The sequence below is a fragment of the Peromyscus californicus genome, unplaced genomic scaffold, assembly GCF_007827085.1.
Source record: "Peromyscus californicus insignis strain IS unplaced genomic scaffold, ASM782708v3 Scaffold_22__1_contigs__length_63687245, whole genome shotgun sequence".
Classification (NCBI taxonomy): Eukaryota; Metazoa; Chordata; class Mammalia; order Rodentia; family Cricetidae; genus Peromyscus; species Peromyscus californicus.
In genome coordinates, this window is record NW_026294525.1 from 16,860,220 (window position 1) to 16,879,319 (window position 19,100).

The following is a 19,100-nucleotide window of genomic DNA, read 5'->3' on the forward strand; positions in this document are numbered from 1 at the left end:
TCCTAAGCTATGTGTATGATATCTGGCTTTATTTCCATCATTTAAGTTTCTGTTTTTCATGCTAGTCTTTGTTGTTCTATATACATATACTCTTGGAATGTTTCCTACTCTGATTATTTAATTCCATTTACATGTGATATTTAGATTAGATGACTTTTCTACCCCACAAAAGTTTAATAATATTATAAAGTAGAAGTGACCATTTTCAGTATCAATGTACAAATATGTGATTCTTTTCATATTTTTTTTCTGGTACCGAGCACTGTATGTCTGTAGGGACTTACAGATGGATGGTTATGAGGCCCTCTACCCCCACCCTCTTTTCTTTGAGACAGGATCTTACTAGGTTGCCTAGGTTTTTGTCACCACACTCATCAGTTTTCACCTTTTTTTTTGTTGTTGTTATTTGTCTTTGAAACAGGGTCTCTGTAGCCTAGGATGGCCTAGAATTTGCTCTGTAGCTGAGGATGTCCTTGAATTTACGATTCTCCTGAGATTACAATCATAACACCAAGCTTAGTTTTAGGTGGTGCTGGGTATCTAACCCTTGTCTTTGTGCATGCCCAGCAGCGCTCTGCAAACCAACCTACACCCCTACCCCGGGTTTTCACGTTTGGTCGGTTAACTCTTTTCTTCTTCCTCCTCCTCCTCTTCTAAGTATTCATGTGTGTGGGAATGTTTTGCCTGCATGTGTGTATGTGCACCGTCTGTGCCTAGTGTCTGCTGAGATCAGGAGAGGATGTTGCATCCTTTGTAACTGGGTTACAGACAATTATGGTCTGCCAATATGGATGCTAGGATTGGAACCCATGTCCTCAGGAAGATTGTCTAGTGCTCTTAGCCACTGAGCCGTCTCCCTAGCCCTTTGATCAGGTAATATCAGTGGATGGATGTGTCAGTAGAGCTCTCTAAGCAGAAAGACTGTGCTGCTAAGAAAAATACATATCCTTATTCAACAAGCGTTTTAGGCGTTGTCTTTATAAACTTTATCCAGCCCAAGTTAACACTTGGATTTTGTTTGTTTCTGAGACTGGTTCTTACTGTACAGCCCTGCCAGACCTGTAACTCACTGTAGATTAGGCTGGCCTTGAATTCACAGAGATCCTCCTTCATCGGCCTCTGGGGTGCTAGGATTAAAGGTGTATGCCACCTTATCTGGCTTCAATGTAAAGCTTTGAAATCTTACTGTGTATTTGTATCTGTTTTTTGTTCTTTATTGTTGTTTTTCCTAATGGACAAGACAATACACTTTTGAAGAAGGTCCAATTTTTGTTTTGCTTTGTTTTCAAGACAGGGTTTCCTCTGTGTAGTCCTGGCTGTCCTGGAACTCACTCCGTAGACCAGGCTGGCCTTGAACTCACAGAGATCCACCTGCCTCTGCCTCCCGAGTGTTGGGATTCAAGGCATGTGCCACCACCGCCCACCTTATTTTTTTTTAATGGAAGTTTTGTTTCTTCTGAAGCACTTTAACTGTCCTTTCAAGCTTGAGTGTGATCTAGAAAGCTTAAAACATAGGTGTGATGAAAAGTGCCTTGGGCTAGGTTAGAGTATGTGTGATCCATTCCAGCATTATCTCCAGTTGACTACAAGATAACCTTATTGGGACTGGAGAGATGGCTCAGAGGTTAAGAATATTGACTGCTCTTCCAGAGGTCCCGATTTCAATTCCCAGCAACCACGCATCAGCTCATAACCATCTATAATGAAATCTGATGCCCTCTTCTGGTATGCAGGCAAAAATGCTGACAGAACACTGTATACATAATAAATAAATAAATAAATAAATATTAAGACAATCTTATTCAGAGCACTTTACTTCTAGATTTGTTTCTTTGTCCATTAAACAAATAAAGTCAAGACATCAAATCCTCTGTGAATCTGTGATCTAGGAAAAATAAGACTATAACAAGAACAGACATTATATTTGGAAAACTGTGTCTTGTGCTCAGGGAGTAACAGGTTCTGGGAGAGTTTTTCTGTTAGGGGAGGCATTTGAATGAAGCCTTAGAAGTCGAGTATAATTTCTAGAAGAAGTATGGCAGAGGCTCTCAAGAATACAAAAGAGAGAAAGAATGTTAAAGGAGAAAATCACCAAGTATGTTAGCTGAGAGCCAATCGTTGACTTTGTTAGACTGTGAGGTACAAGTCTGGAGATGGATAGGTGGAATGTGGATTTAGAAAGGTGAGAGTAAGACCCCCAGCTTTCAGGACTCTGCTGTTGAAGGGAGCTGGCCAGGTGTTGTTGAAAATGGGTATTGAGCTTATTTAATGTCGGTAACAACCCTATGAGAGGGATCCAATTTTTGCTTACATTTGAAGATGAAAAACAGGCACAGAGACTAAGTAGCTTGCCCAGGGTCACACTGCTAATCAGTTTAAAAGTTGAGAGTCTAGCTGGAGGCCGAGACAGGCAGATCTTTGAGTTTGAAATTAGCCTGGTCAGCCAGCCAGGGCTACACAGAGACCCTGGAGTGGGGTCAGAGGGAGGGCTAAGCTTCCTCCTGGGCCACCGGTGTGCTGCCAGAGCTTTTGCTTTAGCCACAGCTGTTGGAAGAGTCCTTGAAGGAAGGAGCAGTAGATGGCTGTGGGAAAGGAAAGTAACATGATGGACTGTTCATTAGAAAGACTAATCTGCCACCATTGTTCCTTGATAGTTCTAGGGTAGGAAGCTGTTTTGCCTTGAGTTCTTTTTAAAATTCTCTTTGACGATTATTGAGTTTTCATATGTCATAGTAATGAAGATAATTGAGATTTGATACAGCCTATGTTAGCCATACTTCATTGAAGGAGTTGTAAATTGGTGTACGTTTCTGGAAGGTGAGCTGACAGTATCAGAATTTAATCAGGTTTTTTGTGGTATTGTAGATCAAACCTGGGGTTTGGGGCATCCTAGGCAATTGCTCTACCATTGAGGTGTATCCCCAGCCCAGTGTCCTTATTTTACATATGTTTCTGGAACTTCCCAAAATAGGGGTCACCAACTGGGCACCTGGGTTTTAACAAGTGAGCCTCTGGAGGCATTCCCCACACCAGGCCTCAAAGGCTTGTGGTCATTTCAAAATGCTGTCAGTTGTGTTTTCTAAGCATGTTCATAGTGCCAGTAATTCTACTCTTGTTCAAAAACCCAAAGTCTTCCTTGAGGCTCAAGGCAAGTTCATAATTGTGAGCCCCTGGAAAATAAAAAAGCAAATTATATATTTCTAATTAATAGTGACCCAGAGTAAATCTGTTTCAAAAGGGAGGATTGGGAGCAAAGACCCCAAACTAAGCCCTGGCATCTGGGTCCATGATAGCATAATGTTGAGTGACCATGGGCGCAGACAGCCCTTTCACCATAGCTTTGCTATTTGGACATGGAATATCTCTTGGCTAGCTTCATTTACTGATTTTGGCTTTCCTTGACATATGTTCCATGTTTCTGGCATTTCCAGCATCCTGGGATCCCAATTGGTAGTTTAGGCTTTCACCTCAACAATTTCTTGCACTGTTCTTTCAAAGGCTGCCTGCAAGAACTTTGGCACCGCAACACATTGCCTAATATTCAGGCTTTCCTTTTAAAAGTCCTGTAACTTGAATTCTCAATAATGCTGCAAAGGCCTCTACAAGCTCAACTCCCAGCTGGGCCCATCCTGCACATAGCTACATAGGCCTGTGAATGACTGAGTGACTGAGAACAGTGAAAGGAGTCTGAGGGAAACAACTTTCTAAGCTGCTCCCTGAAAGCAGAGCACCCCAGAAGTGCTGTCTTCCTAATGGAAAATCAGATGAGCTTACTCTTTCATATGTTGAGCCTGTGATGGGTGGAGTCTGGCCAGTATCTGAGATGCTCTCAAAGCGTCTTCCTTACTATCCTGATCCAAAGCAGTAATTTCTTTTTCTTTTAGAAATACTTTATGTGTTTGGATATTCTCCTTGTATGTATGTCTGTGTACCACTTGCATCCCTGTTGCTGGCAAAGGCCAGAAGTGGGTAGTGGATCCCCTGGAACTGGAGTTACAGGTAGTGTGACCTGCCAAGTGGATGCTGGGAATTGAACACTGGTCCTCTGAAGAGTGGTGCTTTTGACCACTGACTCATCTTTCCAGACCTGTGGTTTCTCTCTTTCTTTTTTCTTTTCTTTTCTTTTCTTTTCTTTTCTTTTCTTTTCTTTTCTTTTCTTTTCTTTTCTTTTCTTTCCTTCCTTCCTTCCTCTCTCCTTTCCTTTCCTTTTTTCCTCTCCTTTTCCCTTTCATTTCCTCTTTCCTTTCGCCTTTCCTTTCCTTTCCTTAGACAAAGTTTCTTTGTGTAGGCTTGGTTATCCTAGAACTCACTCTGTAGACCAGGCTGGCCTGGTACTCAGAGATCTGCCTGCCTCTGCCTCCTGAGCATGGTGTTTAAAGGTGTGCACCACCAGTCCCTAGCTCAGTGGTTTCTTTTTAATGCCAGCTCTCTCACAGCTATACCATCCTTTGTCTAAAACTTTGAATATTTCCTTTTTCTGGCCAAACTGCCCATTTTTTCAAATTTTCTCTTCTGCTTTTTCCTCCTAGTGTTCACAGTTAAGGCGGCCAGCAATAACCAAGCCATAGTCTGAGTACCAGGGAAACTTTCTCCTTTAAATTTATCTATCACCTTTCAGTTCAGCTTAATGGAAATTCTTCAGGACATGTTCTTGGCCAGAGTGCAACACGGTGACCTTTCCTTCAGTTCTCAGTAGAGTTCCTGTTCCATTCTGAAATCTCGGAGCACAGCCGTTCCTGCGTGTGTTTCTCTTACTGTTTTGGTTTTGCCCTCCCACCAGAATTGCCATTGAAGCTCTGTTCTAGAGGCATCATTCAGCAGCCTCTGGCCCACAGCCCCAGAGTTTTTAAAATTCTTCCTATAAACCAATTCCAAAGGTTTCTGAACCATTTGGTCAGAGCAATAACCTCCCTTCTTTGATACTACTTTTCTGTTAGATTAAAAAAAAATGTTAAGAATACTTTAAATTTCATACAAGTAGGTTTTTGTATGTGTGTGCTTTACAGCCCAGGTGGAAAAAACAGCTCGTGGAGTATAAAAACTCTTGGTTACTTACACAGCATATATGCTCTTCCAACACAGAAAGTAAGACCTCAAGAGTGTTAGCTCCAAAGGGAGCCTCCATTGTGTTTAGTACAAGAGTCTTGAAGTCCCCTGAAGGGGTGATTGCCTGGAGGGACTGCAGTATCAGGTTGGTGTGTGAATCCGGCGCCAGTTCCATATCCCAGCTCCAAAAATCTACCTGCAATAGTGTTCTCAGAGGAAGAGTCAGATGTTATACTAATAAAGACAGATAGATACTGTAAGTATCTAGAAAGATAGATACTGTAATCTTAGCAAAAAGGCCCGGAAGCGATTGTAAGTAGACTTAAATGTTTCTATGTCATTTATTTGTGTGTATGTGTGCATTTACACATGCCATGACACATGTGAAGGTTAGAGGACAACTTTGGGGAATTGATTGTCTTATTGTACAGTGGATCCTAGAGATCGAACCCAGGTAATCAGGCTTGGCAACAAACATCTTTACCTGCTGAGACATCTGGCTAGCCCCTCTCTTAGACTTTTGATCACTGCAACAAATTACTTCAGATGATTTAAGGTAGGAAAACTTATTATGGTTCATAGTTTTGGAGGTTGTGGGCATGCATGGCAGAACGTCTCACATGACAGTCAGTAAGGAGGTCAGAAAGGGATCTGAGACAAAATATAGTCCTTTAAGGATGTACCTCCAGTGACCTACTTCCTTTAGTTAGGATGCACTTCCTGAAGTCTCTGGGACATGTCATATTCAAGCTATAACAATACTGCTTTTTAGTAACAAGAGAATATTTAGGGTTTAATCCAACAGAGGTTTCTGTCTTATTCACATGTCCAGTGGCAGTCATTAGGACTCAATGTAGTGATTTAGAGACCCACTTTTCCTCCATGTTATAATCCCACTATTTCAAAGTGAACCCTGTTAAAATCCTTCAAGCAAGGAATGCATCTGAATCTTTAACTGCCTTAGCTCAAAACTGAGACATGGCTTTGGTTGGAGCTACCCAGGAAGACAGAAGGTAGTGCATGAATACAACCTCTGCTGCAATGCATTTATTAAAAACAATCGAAGGGCCAGAAAAATAGCTCTGCAGGTAAAGGCAGTTACCGCAAACCTGATGGCCTGAGGTTTGGTGGTTGTTCTTTTGTTTTGTTTTCTCTGTGTAGACCTAACTGTCCTGGAACTCACTCTGTAGACCAGCCTGGCCTCGTCTACATGCCAGAAATCTGCCTGCCTCTGTCTCTGAAGTGTTGGGATTACAGTCATGCACCACCACCGCCTGGTTTGATGGTCTGAGTTTCATCTCTAGGATATATAGATACCCTTATTCCCATCCTGTAGTTTGGGGAGTAAACTCAAACAAGTTTTAAATCTTCTGAAAAAGTCATAGAAAACCTTTTAAAAACACTGATACCCTTTCTTCTAAGTAAATCTTACACCAAAGTCTAATAATTTCCAAGACTTAAAATTGGAGAGGGAGGTTGTTTAAGGTTCACTTAGTAATCCTTTACATTTATATATGCTTTCTATACTTATTAAAGCAGTCTTAAGATTTATTTATTTATTTATTTATTGGTCACAAATACTGCTAGTAAGAAATAATGTAAATCCACTTTAGAAACTAGGAAAATAGGCACAGAGAAGTGAAGTGATTTGACCTTGACCTACAAGGTCTGAACTTGAGCTGGGAGCTATCAGCTCTCATAGCAGCAGAGGTTTCTCCAAATACAAGGAGCTCCTTTCTCAACCACTGTAGCTGTACTTATGTACTTTCTTTCTTAGGTTCATCACTTGGATTGTAAAGGACTTTAACATTCCTGGGAACGTCCCCTTTCACCTTTGCTCAGAAGGAATCTCTGAGTCTGTGGGTTAGCTCCTGAAGAAGTACTTCACGGGGACCACATATAGATGCTTTCATGAAGAGGGGTGAAAAACCAGAAGGGTACAGACAGATGAGGCCTAAGACCTTTCCTGCCAGTAACTACCCTGGCAGCAGCCGACAGATGCTGCAGGAGATCCGAGAATCCCTTAGGAATTTATCTAAACCATCTGATGCTGCAAAGGCCGAGCATGACCTGAACAAGATGTCGACTGAAGATCCTAGGCAAGTGAGAAACCCACCCAAATTTGGCACACACCATAAAGCTTTGCAAGAAATTCGAAACTCTCTGCTACCATTCGCAAATGAAACAAGTTCTTCCCGGAGCCCTTCAGAAGTCAACCCACAGATGTTTCAGGATTTGCAGGCTGCTGGCTTTGATGAGGTAAGAATGTTTAAAGACAAAAAACAAACAAACCAACCAAATGGTTCTTCTTACCCTGTAAGGCAAACACCTTTCAGGAGAGCTCATACGGAAGTCTTCCTTTGAGAGGGCTCAACTGTGCATACAAATTTGTGTGTTCCATTAACAAAGAATGCTATATTTACAATCCTACTGATTAATATAACAGTATAATTATTTCTTTAGTTTCTTCTGCACTAGTCCTAAATCCTGGGATTTCTATAGATGAGGTTGTGAAGCCAGAGTGGAGGTACAGTTGAAGAAAGCCACAAGTGATAGAGGCAAGGGAGTAGTTTGAAATGTGAACATTGTGATCTCAGTTTTTGCTAGAAAAGTGATAGCTCCAAGGAAGTCTATGAAATCTAGATTCATTGTAGGGAGAGAGAGTTATAGTAACTAAGTAGTGTATTCATGTCACTCAGGCCCAGTTTTAAATTTTAGTTAAGGCTAACAAAGCCAAATCTTTTGGTTTTTGCTTGTTTGTTTTGAAAGGTTTCTCTGTGTAGCCCTGTCTGTCCTGGAACTCGCTTTGTAGACCACGGTGGCCTTGAACTCACACAGATCCGCCTGCCTCTGCTTCCCAAGTACTGGGATTAAAGACATGTGCCACCACCACCTGACTACAAAGCCAAATCTTTACTGTCTATCCCAGAGCTCCTGTGAGACCTTTTCATAACATAGTTAATCACATTTTGCTTAGATTATTTTTTTAACATTTATTTTTATTTTTTGTGCATTGGTGTTTTATCTGCATGTTTGTCTGTGTGAGGCTGTTGGATTCCCTGGAACTGGGGTTACAGATAGTTGGGAGCTGCCATATGGGTGCTGGGTATTGAACCCAGGTCCTCTAGAAGAACAGCCAGTGCTTTTAACCACTAAACCATCTCCAGCCCCTTGTTTAGATTATTAAAAAAAATTGTTTCCTAAAACAACATTCTTTGTGAATGAATATTTTAGGTAGCAGAAATCATTTTAGATAAAAATTAGCTATGTACAGCTGGAGACTTGGCCCACAGGTTAAGAGCACTACCCATGTTTGATTCCTAGCACTCACATGGGCTCACAACCATCTATACAACTCCAGTTCAAGGGGATTCTATACCCTTTTCTGGCCTCTTCAAGCACATGGTGCAGATACATACACGGTGCCAGATACTCATACACATAAAATAAATAAATTTTTAAAAATCAGCTATTTAAAGTGTAACTAATGGTGAATAATCAAGAGTCATACCCAGGCATGGTGACTCATGCTAACACTAGGAACACTGAGTTGGGGTTTTAAGTTCTGGGATAGCTGTGAGCTCTTGTAAAATAAAAAATAAGTTATAAGCTGGGTGGTGGTGGTGCATCTTTAATCTCAGCACTCAGGAGGCAGAGGCAGACAGATCTCCATGAGTCTGAGGCCAATCTGGTCTACAAAGTGAATTCCAGGACAGCAAAGGCTGTCTCAGAAAGCAAACAGCAGCAACAACAACAAAGATACATACTTTTTTATTTCAAAAAAGAAGAGGCAGGGAACAGTTACAGTCAGATCAAAACAAAACCAAGGTTGAGCAGTATTAAAAAAACAAAGAAGTGCTTAGCTTGTAGGATCCCAGATGATCCTCTGGTCTCCTAGAGCCTTTGCAGTGGTCCTTCTCACAGTGCCAAGCCTCAGCTAATCTCCATCACTTTTTCATGCCTTCAAAACTAGTACTACCTGGGAAACTTACACATTACCAAGTTTGGCTGCAAGCCTAAGGTAGAGCCTTGGCTCCCTCTCTACCATAGCTTCTGTGTACTTACCCAAGGAAACACTGCCCAGAACATTTTACTTCAATAATGCTGGTCTCTTAAGAACAGCTATTTCTTTTTTTTTTTTTTAGCCCCAGCATTATCTTCCAGGTTCCCACAGCAGTACATAAGCTCTGAGTACTCAGTGGCTTTTCTCACCCACAATTCCAGTCTTCCCACAGTCCTCCCCAGAACATGGTCAGGTCTTGTCACAGCAATAGCTCACAAACCTGGCACCAATTTTCTATTTTAGTTAGGGTTTCTTTTGCTGTGATAAGACACGACTAAAAGCAACTTGGGTAGAAAAGAACTTACTGGGTCTTACAATTTATAAGTCCATTACTGAGAAAGCCAAGGCAGGAACTCAGGGCAGGAACTGGAACAGAAGCTGTGCAGGAGTGCTGCTCACTGACTTGCTCCTCATAGCTTTCTCGGCTTGCTTTCTTAGAGCACCCTGGATCTGTTCAAGGGTGACACCACCTACAGTGAGCTAGGCCCTCTCATGTCAATCAAGAAAACGCCCCATAGGCTTGCCACAGGCAATCTGGTGGGAATATTTTTTCATTTGGGGTTCCCCCTCTTCACAAATTACTTCAGCTTGTGTCAAGTTGACATAAAACCAACCAGCACAGTTTAGTTGCCTGTTTTTGTTGTAGTTGTTGTGTTTGTTTGTTTGTTTAGTTTTGTGTTTTTAGACAGGGTCTGGTAAAGCTCAGGTTAGTGTGGAACTCTGTTTAGTCTAGCCTCAACTCAGGTTCATCACTCTTGCCTCAGTCTCCCAAGTGATGGGATTACAGGTGTGTGCCATGATACCCAATCCGTCTATTTCCCTCCCTCCGTCCCTCCCTTCCTTCCTTCCTTTTCTGAGAATGTTTCTGGTAACTATTGAATTAAAAGTTCAAATATTTCAATATTAATTTCTTGATAGGCGTAAATGTTAAATAGTATTGATTTTATTTTGCGGACATAAATATATAATCACTAAAGTATTTTTTCCTACAAACATGAAAATGGAAGCGTAATTATATGATTTTGTTTTGTTTTGTTTTGGTTTGGTTTGGTTTTTTTTTTTTCGAGACAGGGTTTCTCTTTGTAGTTTTGGAGCCTGTCTTGGAACTTGCTTTGTAAACCAGGCTGGCCTCGAACTCACAGAGATCTGCCTGCCTTTATCTCCCAAGTGCTGGATTAAAGGCGTGTGCCACCACCGCCCGGCTATGAGATTGTTTGTTTGTTTGTTAAATCACATTGCATGTGTATTAAAGGTGCCGGTTAGAGCAGCCTCCTCTTTTCACTCCGGCATTAATTCTCCATTTTCAGCACTGAGCACTATACTGACATTGTTACATATGTGAATTCATTCATTTATTTATTTTGGTTTTTCGAGACAAGGTTGCTCTGTGTAGCTTTGGAACTAGTCCAGGAACTCGCTCTGTAGACCAGGCTGGCCTGGAACTCACAGCCATCTATCTGCCTCTGCCTCCTGAGTGCAAAGACTAAAGGCATGCACTATTGGTGAAATTATGAAGGCCACTCCACGTAGTTAAAAGGGAGGTTTACTTTGTGGGGTACCCACTACATGACACCACTGCTGCCCAACTCTGTGACAGTCTTTTAAACCACAGCAATAGTCTTGTTTTGTTCACCAGTGTAATAAAACTGGCTGTCGGATGTGTGCCTGTGGTGGCAGCACTTGGGTAGTAGAAGTGGGGTGATCAAGGTCATGCTCAGTTTATATCCAGTTTAAGGCTACCATGGGCTACTTGAGATCCTTTCACAAAAAAAAACAAAAGTCAGGATAATAATCACCAAAACCATAGGCTGAAATTCTAGAACATTTAACAATATAGGAGTCCCACAATATTGGGTGCCAGTTTTCTTGCCAGCTGATATGGTACTACCATAATATGATGGTTAATAGCATAGTTACAGTTTGTTTGATTTAACCAGTTTATAAATTAAATTTTCATTTAAAGTAAGAGAATTTCTTTGTATCTCATTACAAATTTGCAAAATCTGACTGGCATAAAACATGACCACAGTATACCTTGTTTCAGTTGGAGATTGAGCTTGGTTGCTCAACCCAATTAATATCCAATAAAATTCAATTAATGCTTTGAATATGATGGTGATTTGGGGTGGAGAGATAGCTCAGTTAGAGAAGAGCTAGCTGCTCTTTCAGAGGATTTGGTTTCAATTTCCAGCACCTACATGGTCTTCACAGTGGTCTGTAACTCCAGATGCAGGGGCTCTGACACCCTCTTCTGGGCTTTGGGGGCACCAGTCACATACTGGTGCATATACATACATTCAGGCAAAACACCTATACACAGAAAATAAAGTAATTGATAATTTTTTAAAAGAACTGGTTCATTTTAAATCATTGCCATTGTCTCAACCTCTTGAAGATGTCAGCCTGGAACTCTCAGGAGTCCCTGGGGTTTTACTTGGTGGCAGTGTGCTGTAGTACAGGAACCACTTCTAATGCCTAGGTATCAATATGCAAGAAGGACCAGTACACAAATCACATAACAGATTTATATCAGAAACTCGTATTCTCCATGAAGATCAGTAACTTACAAGCCTGTAATCCTCATACCTTGGAAGGCTGAAATAGAATGATCACAAGTTCAGGGCCAGGCTACAGAATATGTTCACAGCCAACTTAGGCATCTTGTTGAAGCCTGACCCAAAAAGTTAAAAAAGAAAAAGAAAAACTGAATTCCTGAATCCCAGTTCTTGTGAAGCTTAGACAAGAGGATTGCTGTGAGTTTGAGTTTGTAGCTGTTACTCTCAACTCACCCTAGAAAGAAAAGTAAAAAGAGGACTGGGGACACCTAGTGTTAAGAGTGCTTGTCTAGCCGGGCGGTGGTGGCGCACGCCTTTAATCCCAGCACTCGGGAGGCAGAGCCAGGCGGATCTCTGTGAGTTCGAGGCCAGCCTGGGCTACCAAGTGAGTTCCAGGAAAGGCGCAAAACTACACAGAGAAACCCTGTCTCGAAAAACCAAAAAAAAAAAAAAAAAAAAAAAAAAAAAAAAAAAAAAAAGAGTGCTTGTCTAGAATGAATCAGGCTCTTGGTACAATTCCCAATAAGGAAGAAAAACTTGGTACCCTTTTCAAGAGAGATTACTCTCAGGTGGGCAGCAAGTATCTCTCACCTGGGCTGGAGAGATGGCTCAGAGGTTAAAAACACTTGCTGCTCTTCCAGAGGTCCTGAGTTCAATTCCCAGCAACCACATGATGGCTCACAACCATCTATAATGAGATCTGGTGCTCTCTTCTGGCATGCAGGTGTACATGCAGAGCACTCATGCACTCATATACATAAAATATAATTTATAAATAAATTTTTTTTAAAAAGTATCTACCACCTGTCTTTGGTTAGCTCAGATTCATTTCCAGCCAGTCTAAAAGGGAAAACCATCTATCAGTAATCTGTTCATCCAGTATCTTTCTGATCTTTTTTTTTTTTTTTTTCTTCGAGACAGGGTTTCTCTGTGTAGCTTTGCGCCTTTCCTGGATCTCGCTCTATAGACCAGGCTGGCCTCGAAATCACAAAGATCTGCCTGCCTCTGCCTCCCGAGTGCTGGGATTAAAGGCGTGTGCCACCACTGCCCGGCTCTAATCTATTTTTATTTTCACTTGAAATACTAAATATTTTAGAACAGGTAAGTAGCTGCCTCCCTCTTGAAAAGTGTACTTTTGTATGCCTTCTGAATGTTAGTGTATACTTGATGTTTATAGTGAATTTTAAAGAAATGCAGGAGGACTACCAACATCTGAGCCCCGGGCATTGCACTCCCGTCCTTTGCATGCTTTCTTTTTTAACTCTTAGGTCAGTCCTATGAATCTGTCACACTCGAGGAGGTAGAGATTCTCAAGCATTAACTACTTAGAAAAGTCCTCACAATTCTGAAGGGGAGCTGCTGGAACTCAACCTTGGACCAGTCTGATTCCAAATATCATTGAGAGGTGGTTCAGTGGTTAAATGCACTAGCTGCTCTCCAGAGAACCCAGATTTGATTCCCTGCACCCACATGGGGGCTCACAACCATCTATAACTCCAGTTCCAGGGGATCTGACACCCTCTTCTGCCCTCTGCAGGCACCAGGCACACAGGTGGTACACAGACATACAAACACATTAAAAAACAACAAAATATAAATGTATATTTGTTTCAGCTAGTATCTAATCTCCTAAAATTCTTCATCATAGCTACTCTAAATATTTTTTCTATCATTTTTCCAGTATTTGTATATTTCCTGTAAATATACTTCTTCAAAATGTAAACCTAATTTAAAAAATTTGTTAGTTTATGTGTATGGTTTTGCTTGCACATATGTTTGTGTACCACATGCATGCAATGCCTGGGGAGGCCAGAAGGGGGCATGGACTCCCTTGAGACTTGCGTTATAGACAACTGTAAGCCACCATGTGGGTACTTGGAGTCCAACCCTAATTCTCTAGAAGTCAGTACTCTTAACCACTGAGCTGTGTCTCTACCAAACCTAATGATGTCATATTTCATTCTCATTTATTTTGTGTGCATGTGTGCGTGTGTGTGCACAAGAATGCCAAGGGGAGTGTGTGGCGGTCAGAGGACAACTTGCAGGGAGCAGTTCCCACCTTTATTTGAGGTGAGAGTCATCAGGTCATGAGGCTTGTCAGCAGGCACCTTTACCTACTGAGACAGCTAGTCAGTCCCCACACCCTATTATTAGTGTCTTCTTTGTAATTGGTGATAATAGCCCCATAAATCTCAAACTATTAAAGAAACAAAACAAACCCTCAAATCTTAGAAATGTTTCTTAATATTTTCATCTTTATGTAGCACACCTGCTGCTTCCTTCTAGTAGGACTTTTTTGGAGTAAAACCAGCAATATGGTTTTGATTATTTTTTATTCTTACATAAACAAGGATTATCATATTTAAAAAAGCAATAAAAATACTGGACATGGGCCAGTGATGGTAAGCAGATAAATGTGTTGCCATGCAGGCCTGGCAACTTGAATTCAATCCCTAGAACCCACATAAAAAAAGAAAGGAGAAGGGCTGGAGAGATGGCTCAGTGGTTAAGAGCACTGGCTGTTCTTCCAGAGAACCCGAGTTCAAATCCCAGCACCCACATGTCAGGTCACAACTGTCTGTAACTCCAGTTCCAGGGGATCTGACACCTTCACACCAGTACACATAAAATAAATTTAAATAAATTATTTAACTTTTTTTAAAGGAGAAAAATGAATCCACAAGGTTGTTCTCTGACCTCCACATGTGTGTCATAGCACATGCCTGCCCCCATATCATGCACATACCCAGACAACAATTAAAAAAAAATAATTTGAAACTTTAAAACTCTGGAAGTGACTTTTGTATCATTAAAGTGTTTTATTAAGTACCTTTACCAGTATGTCTAATCAGTAAAGGAGTTCCTTACTAGTTTTTATTCTCTTAAGAAGTTACATCTGCCAGACATGATGGTGAAAGCCTTTAGTCCTAGCACTTTTGCAGAGGACCTAAGTGTGATTCTCAGCACATACACATCAAGTAGCTTACAACCACCTATAACTTCAGTGCCGAGGAATCCAGTTCCCTCTTCCAGCCTCAGAGGACACTTGCGTTCATGTGCACAAATCCACGTTCAGACACACATATACACACAATTTAAAATAATAAAGTAAAAACAAAATCTTTAGCCAGGTGGTGGTGGTGCACACCTTTAATCCCAGTACTCAGGAGGCAGAGGCAGGCAGATCTATGAGTTCTAGGCCAGCCTGGTCTACATAGCAAGTTTTAGGCCAGTCAGAGTTACATAGTGAATTCCTGTCTTAAAGAAAGAAAGAAAAATAAACATTCTTGTGCACACACATGTGCACACATGCACACAAAATAAATGAGAATGAAAAAAATTGTTAGGTTTGGGGTACTGTCTTTTATTCATAACTAGGAATTTCTCTTGTGCTTACTACTCTATTCTTTCCTTCTGCTAATTATATTTATATTATGTTTCTTTTTGATAAAATTTCTTATCAGGACATGGTTATTCAAGCTCTTCAGAAAACTAATAACAGAAGCATAGAAGCAGCTGTTGAATTCATTAGTAAGATGAGTTACCAAGATCCTCGTCGAGAGCAGATGGCTGCAGCGGCTGCCAGACCTATTAATGCCGGCATGAAACCAGGTGATTCATTGTGTGGGCTTTTTGTTTGTATGTTTCTTGTCTCTTCTTTTACAGAATATTGTAAAACACCTGAATATGTCAAATCTTTGGTCGTAGAAATTGCTGACATTGCCAGGCATGGTGGTGTACTCCTGGTAATATCACCGTTTGGGAGAGGGAGGCAGGCTGAAGAATCAGTAATTCAGAGTCAGCTTGAACTGCAGGAGGCCCTGTCTCAAACATAACAAAAAACAGGAAGCAAGGAAGGAAGGAAGAAAGAATGAATGATGGAGAGAGAGACTGACAGACACTGCTGTTAGCATCTGTGTTAGTAAAGGTTTTCTAGAGGAACAGAATTGAAAGGAATGAAAGGGGATTTATTTAAATTTTATTTTTATGTGTATGTGTACTATGCATGTATTCCTGGTGCCCAGTGAGGTCTAGACTCTGGGGCAATTGTAAACCACCATATGGGGTACTGGGAACTGAACTCAGGTCCTCTGCAAGATCAGCAAGTACTCTTAACCCTTGAGCCATCTTTCTAGTTCCCCTAGAATGGTATTTATTAATTAGGGTGGCTTACAAGTCTGGCTGTCTCTCCTGATTGGAAGGCCAAGAATCCAGTAGTTGTTCAGTCCATGTCTCTGTTGGGGTCCTACAGAAGTAGGTTTTATTAATAGCAAAGGAATGCCTTTGCCACAGAATAGATGAATTTGCCAGCAAGATTGAGGGCAAGCAGGTAAAAAGCAAAACCTTCCTTCTTCCATGTCCTCATATGTGAGCTGCCACCAGGTGTGGCCCAAATTTAGGATGAGCCTTCCCACCTCAAATGATCCAATCAAGAAAATCCCTCACAGGTGTGCTCAGCTGCTTGCATTTTAGTTGATTCCAGATGTAGTCAAGTTAACAACCAAGACTAGCCATCATAGTGTCCCATAAAGGGAAGTTTCAAATCTCAAATTAGGATAATGGTATGTGGGAATTTCAGGCTAGCCAGCGCTACATAGTGAGAACCTGTATCAGGATAAATAAATAAGCAAATAAGTATCTTTTTTTTTCAACCACATTATTTTCTTCCCATGGGAAATCTGAATGGTCTATATGTATATATGTTGATTGTTATTTAGGAAATAAACTTTTAAAGGAAAAGAGAAAAAAAGCATCATTCTTACTAAATCTTACTTGTTTACTTATTCTACAATGCATAACTTTTTTTGTTACTAAATGGTATACAAAAAAATTATTTCAGTGATGCTAGGAAGGGTTGGACCCAGGGCCTCACACTTGATAAGCACTCATTCTACCACTGAGCTACATTCCTAGTCCTACAAAATTTTAATAGCACCATTGAGACTCACTGCATGATTTATTTAACCACTATCCCACTTGCAGGGGTATTTCCTTGTTTCATTGTTTTTCTGCCCGATGGTAGAGACTGAACCCGGGTCTTTAGGCATGCTAGGCAAATGATTTATCACTGTGCTGTATCTCCAAGTACCCACTCTCTTTTTTTTTTTTTTTTTTTCTTTTTTTAACCTGTGCATCTAAGGCTTTGAACTTCCTAACAGTAAATTTCAAAGAACTTGGCAATTTTTGAGGTTTTTCAGAGATACTGCTGTCTAGAAAAGGGTGGTATTCTGTCATTTTACAGTGAGAATATCTGTATTTTTTTTCTTTTCTTTTTGTTTTTCGAGACAGGGTTTCTCTGTGTAGTTTTGGTGCCTGTCCTGGATCTTGCTCTGTAGACCAGGCTGGCCTCGAACTCACAGAGATTTACCTGGCTCTGCCTCCTAAGTGCTGGGATCAAAGGCGTGCACCACCACCACCACCACCACCACCACCACCACCACCCCCGGCTCCTCAGCCCATGTTCAATGGTTTTTGTGGGGTTTTTAGGTTGGTTCTTTGTTAGGAATTGAATTAGAGGCCTTGCACATACTAGTAAATATATGTTGTACTTATTGTTTTCAATCATGTATTTCTCTTTACCATTGGGTTATAAGAGGATTTTATTCATTTTTCCTTTTGTTCAGCACAGTTTTTGATCAACCACTGTTGGAGAACTTTCCTGTTAGTTGAGTGTGTTACTGGCAACTTATAAAACTTATATTCTACTATCATAGCGCAGACAGTCACAATACATATGGCATTATAGTTATGTGAGTAAAGAGGGGAGAATTACATGGTACTGGACTCCTTCGAGAGGAATTTTTGCCTTAATCAAGATCAGAGCTGGCCGGGTGGCGGTAGTGCACGCATTTGATCCTAGCACTCGGGACGCAGAGCCAGGTGGATCTCTGTGAGTTTGAGGCCAGCCCGGTCTACAGAACGAGATCCAGAACAGGCACCAAAACTACACAGAGAAACCCTGTCTCGAAAAAACAAAAACAAAAACAACAAAAAAAAAGATCAGAGCTGGGGATGGTGGGTCATATCTGTAATCCCAGAGACTCAACTCATAAGCTGGAAGCCAGCCTATGTTACATAGCAAACCTGTTTGAAAAAAAGAAAAAGTTGAAGATCAAGGTCAGAGGAAAACTCCCTAAGAAACTGATCCTTGTGGGGGCTGTGTGGAAGGGGTTGGTTTGATTTTGCTGTCTTGTTTTGAGACATAATCTTGCTATGTAGCTGAGGCTGGGCCAGAGCTCAGTATACAGCACAGGCTGCCTCGAGTTGGCAGTAGCTTCTAGCTTCCCAAGTGCTGGGATTAGAGGCACAAACCATTACCCCAGCTTCAGAGTTCCTCTTTTTAGGACACAGGTGATACTGTTTGGAGCCTAACCTAAAATTTTCATTTAATCTTTCTAGCAAAATATGTCCGTGTGTTATAGGCAGGGGCAGGAGTAGCAGGAGGACCTCAGCACAGTGATTGTGGAGCAGGGCCTAACAGTTTGACCCATAACACCTGAAGTAATCCATAATTATAGCTGGAGCTGACTGAGGAACAAAAGTGTGCATAACTCTCAGTCCTTTTTCTGAGGACCTTGATGAGAACAGTGCCAATCAAACTGTCTGTGGGGAAGAACTCAGGTTTCTTCCATCTAGGTAATCATGAATTATTGAGACACAGGGTCTCACCATGTAGCCCTGGCTGGCCTGGAACTGTATGTAGGCTAGGTTGGCCTTGAACTCATAGAGATCCACCTGCCTCTGCTTCTAAGCACTTGGATTAAAGATGTGTGCCACCACAATCAGCCTAATAATTTATAAAGTTCTGGGGTTGGTGAAACTGAGATGAAGGCAGTGGATATTCATCCATATGGATGCTCAGATTATATGATGATGACATCGTAGGGTAGATCTAATGCTGAAATTGTAGATGAATGACAGCATGAGGCTGAGCGTGGTGGCTCATGTCTGGAATCCCAGCACTCAAGAGACAGAGGCAGGATTGGTGAAAGTCAAGGCTAACTTAGGCCACCTCTTAAGACCTTGTCTCAAAATGCAAAACAAAAAAATGTGAGTCTCTGGGTTCAGGCCCTAGTATTTGGGAGGAGAAAGAAGGGAAGAGGAGAGGAAGGAACTTATCAGATAAGAAAGTCTAAATGTGCCCCCGTTGGTAGGAAGTACTGCAGAAGAGCTAGCTTTTTAAAAGGAATTGAAAGCAAAACAGAACCCTAGTTTGAGGCCCAGGTTTTTGTTTTGTTTTGTTTTGGGGGGAAAAAAAAAAAAAAAAAAAAGAACAACAGCAACAAAACTTGATTTCTCCCCTAAAAATTTTTTGTTGTTGTTTTGAGATAAGGTCTTCAGCTAGAGAGATGGCTAGTGGTTAAGAATGTATACTATGAGGTGGAGGAATAAAAAAGAAATTAACATGTTGAGTGTCTTAGTTAGGACTTATTGCT

General features: G+C 41.2%; 1 protein-coding gene across 3 annotated transcripts in view; it reads left to right on the forward strand.

The window, feature by feature from the left end:
• The window catches only part of Lats1 (large tumor suppressor kinase 1), a 35,744-nt gene that overhangs the window by 1,450 nt on the left and 15,194 nt on the right, over positions 1–19,100 (forward strand). For all 3 annotated transcript variants that reach the window (XR_008221185.1, XM_052750979.1, XM_052750980.1), the window contains exons 2-3: positions 6,824–7,305; positions 15,129–15,276. Coding sequence is in view for 2 of the 3 variants with exons in the window: in XM_052750979.1 (XP_052606939.1) it covers positions 6,958–7,305; positions 15,129–15,276 (496 nt within the window). In the remaining variant the exon portion in view is untranslated. The remainder of the gene's footprint in view (positions 1–6,823; positions 7,306–15,128; positions 15,277–19,100) is intronic.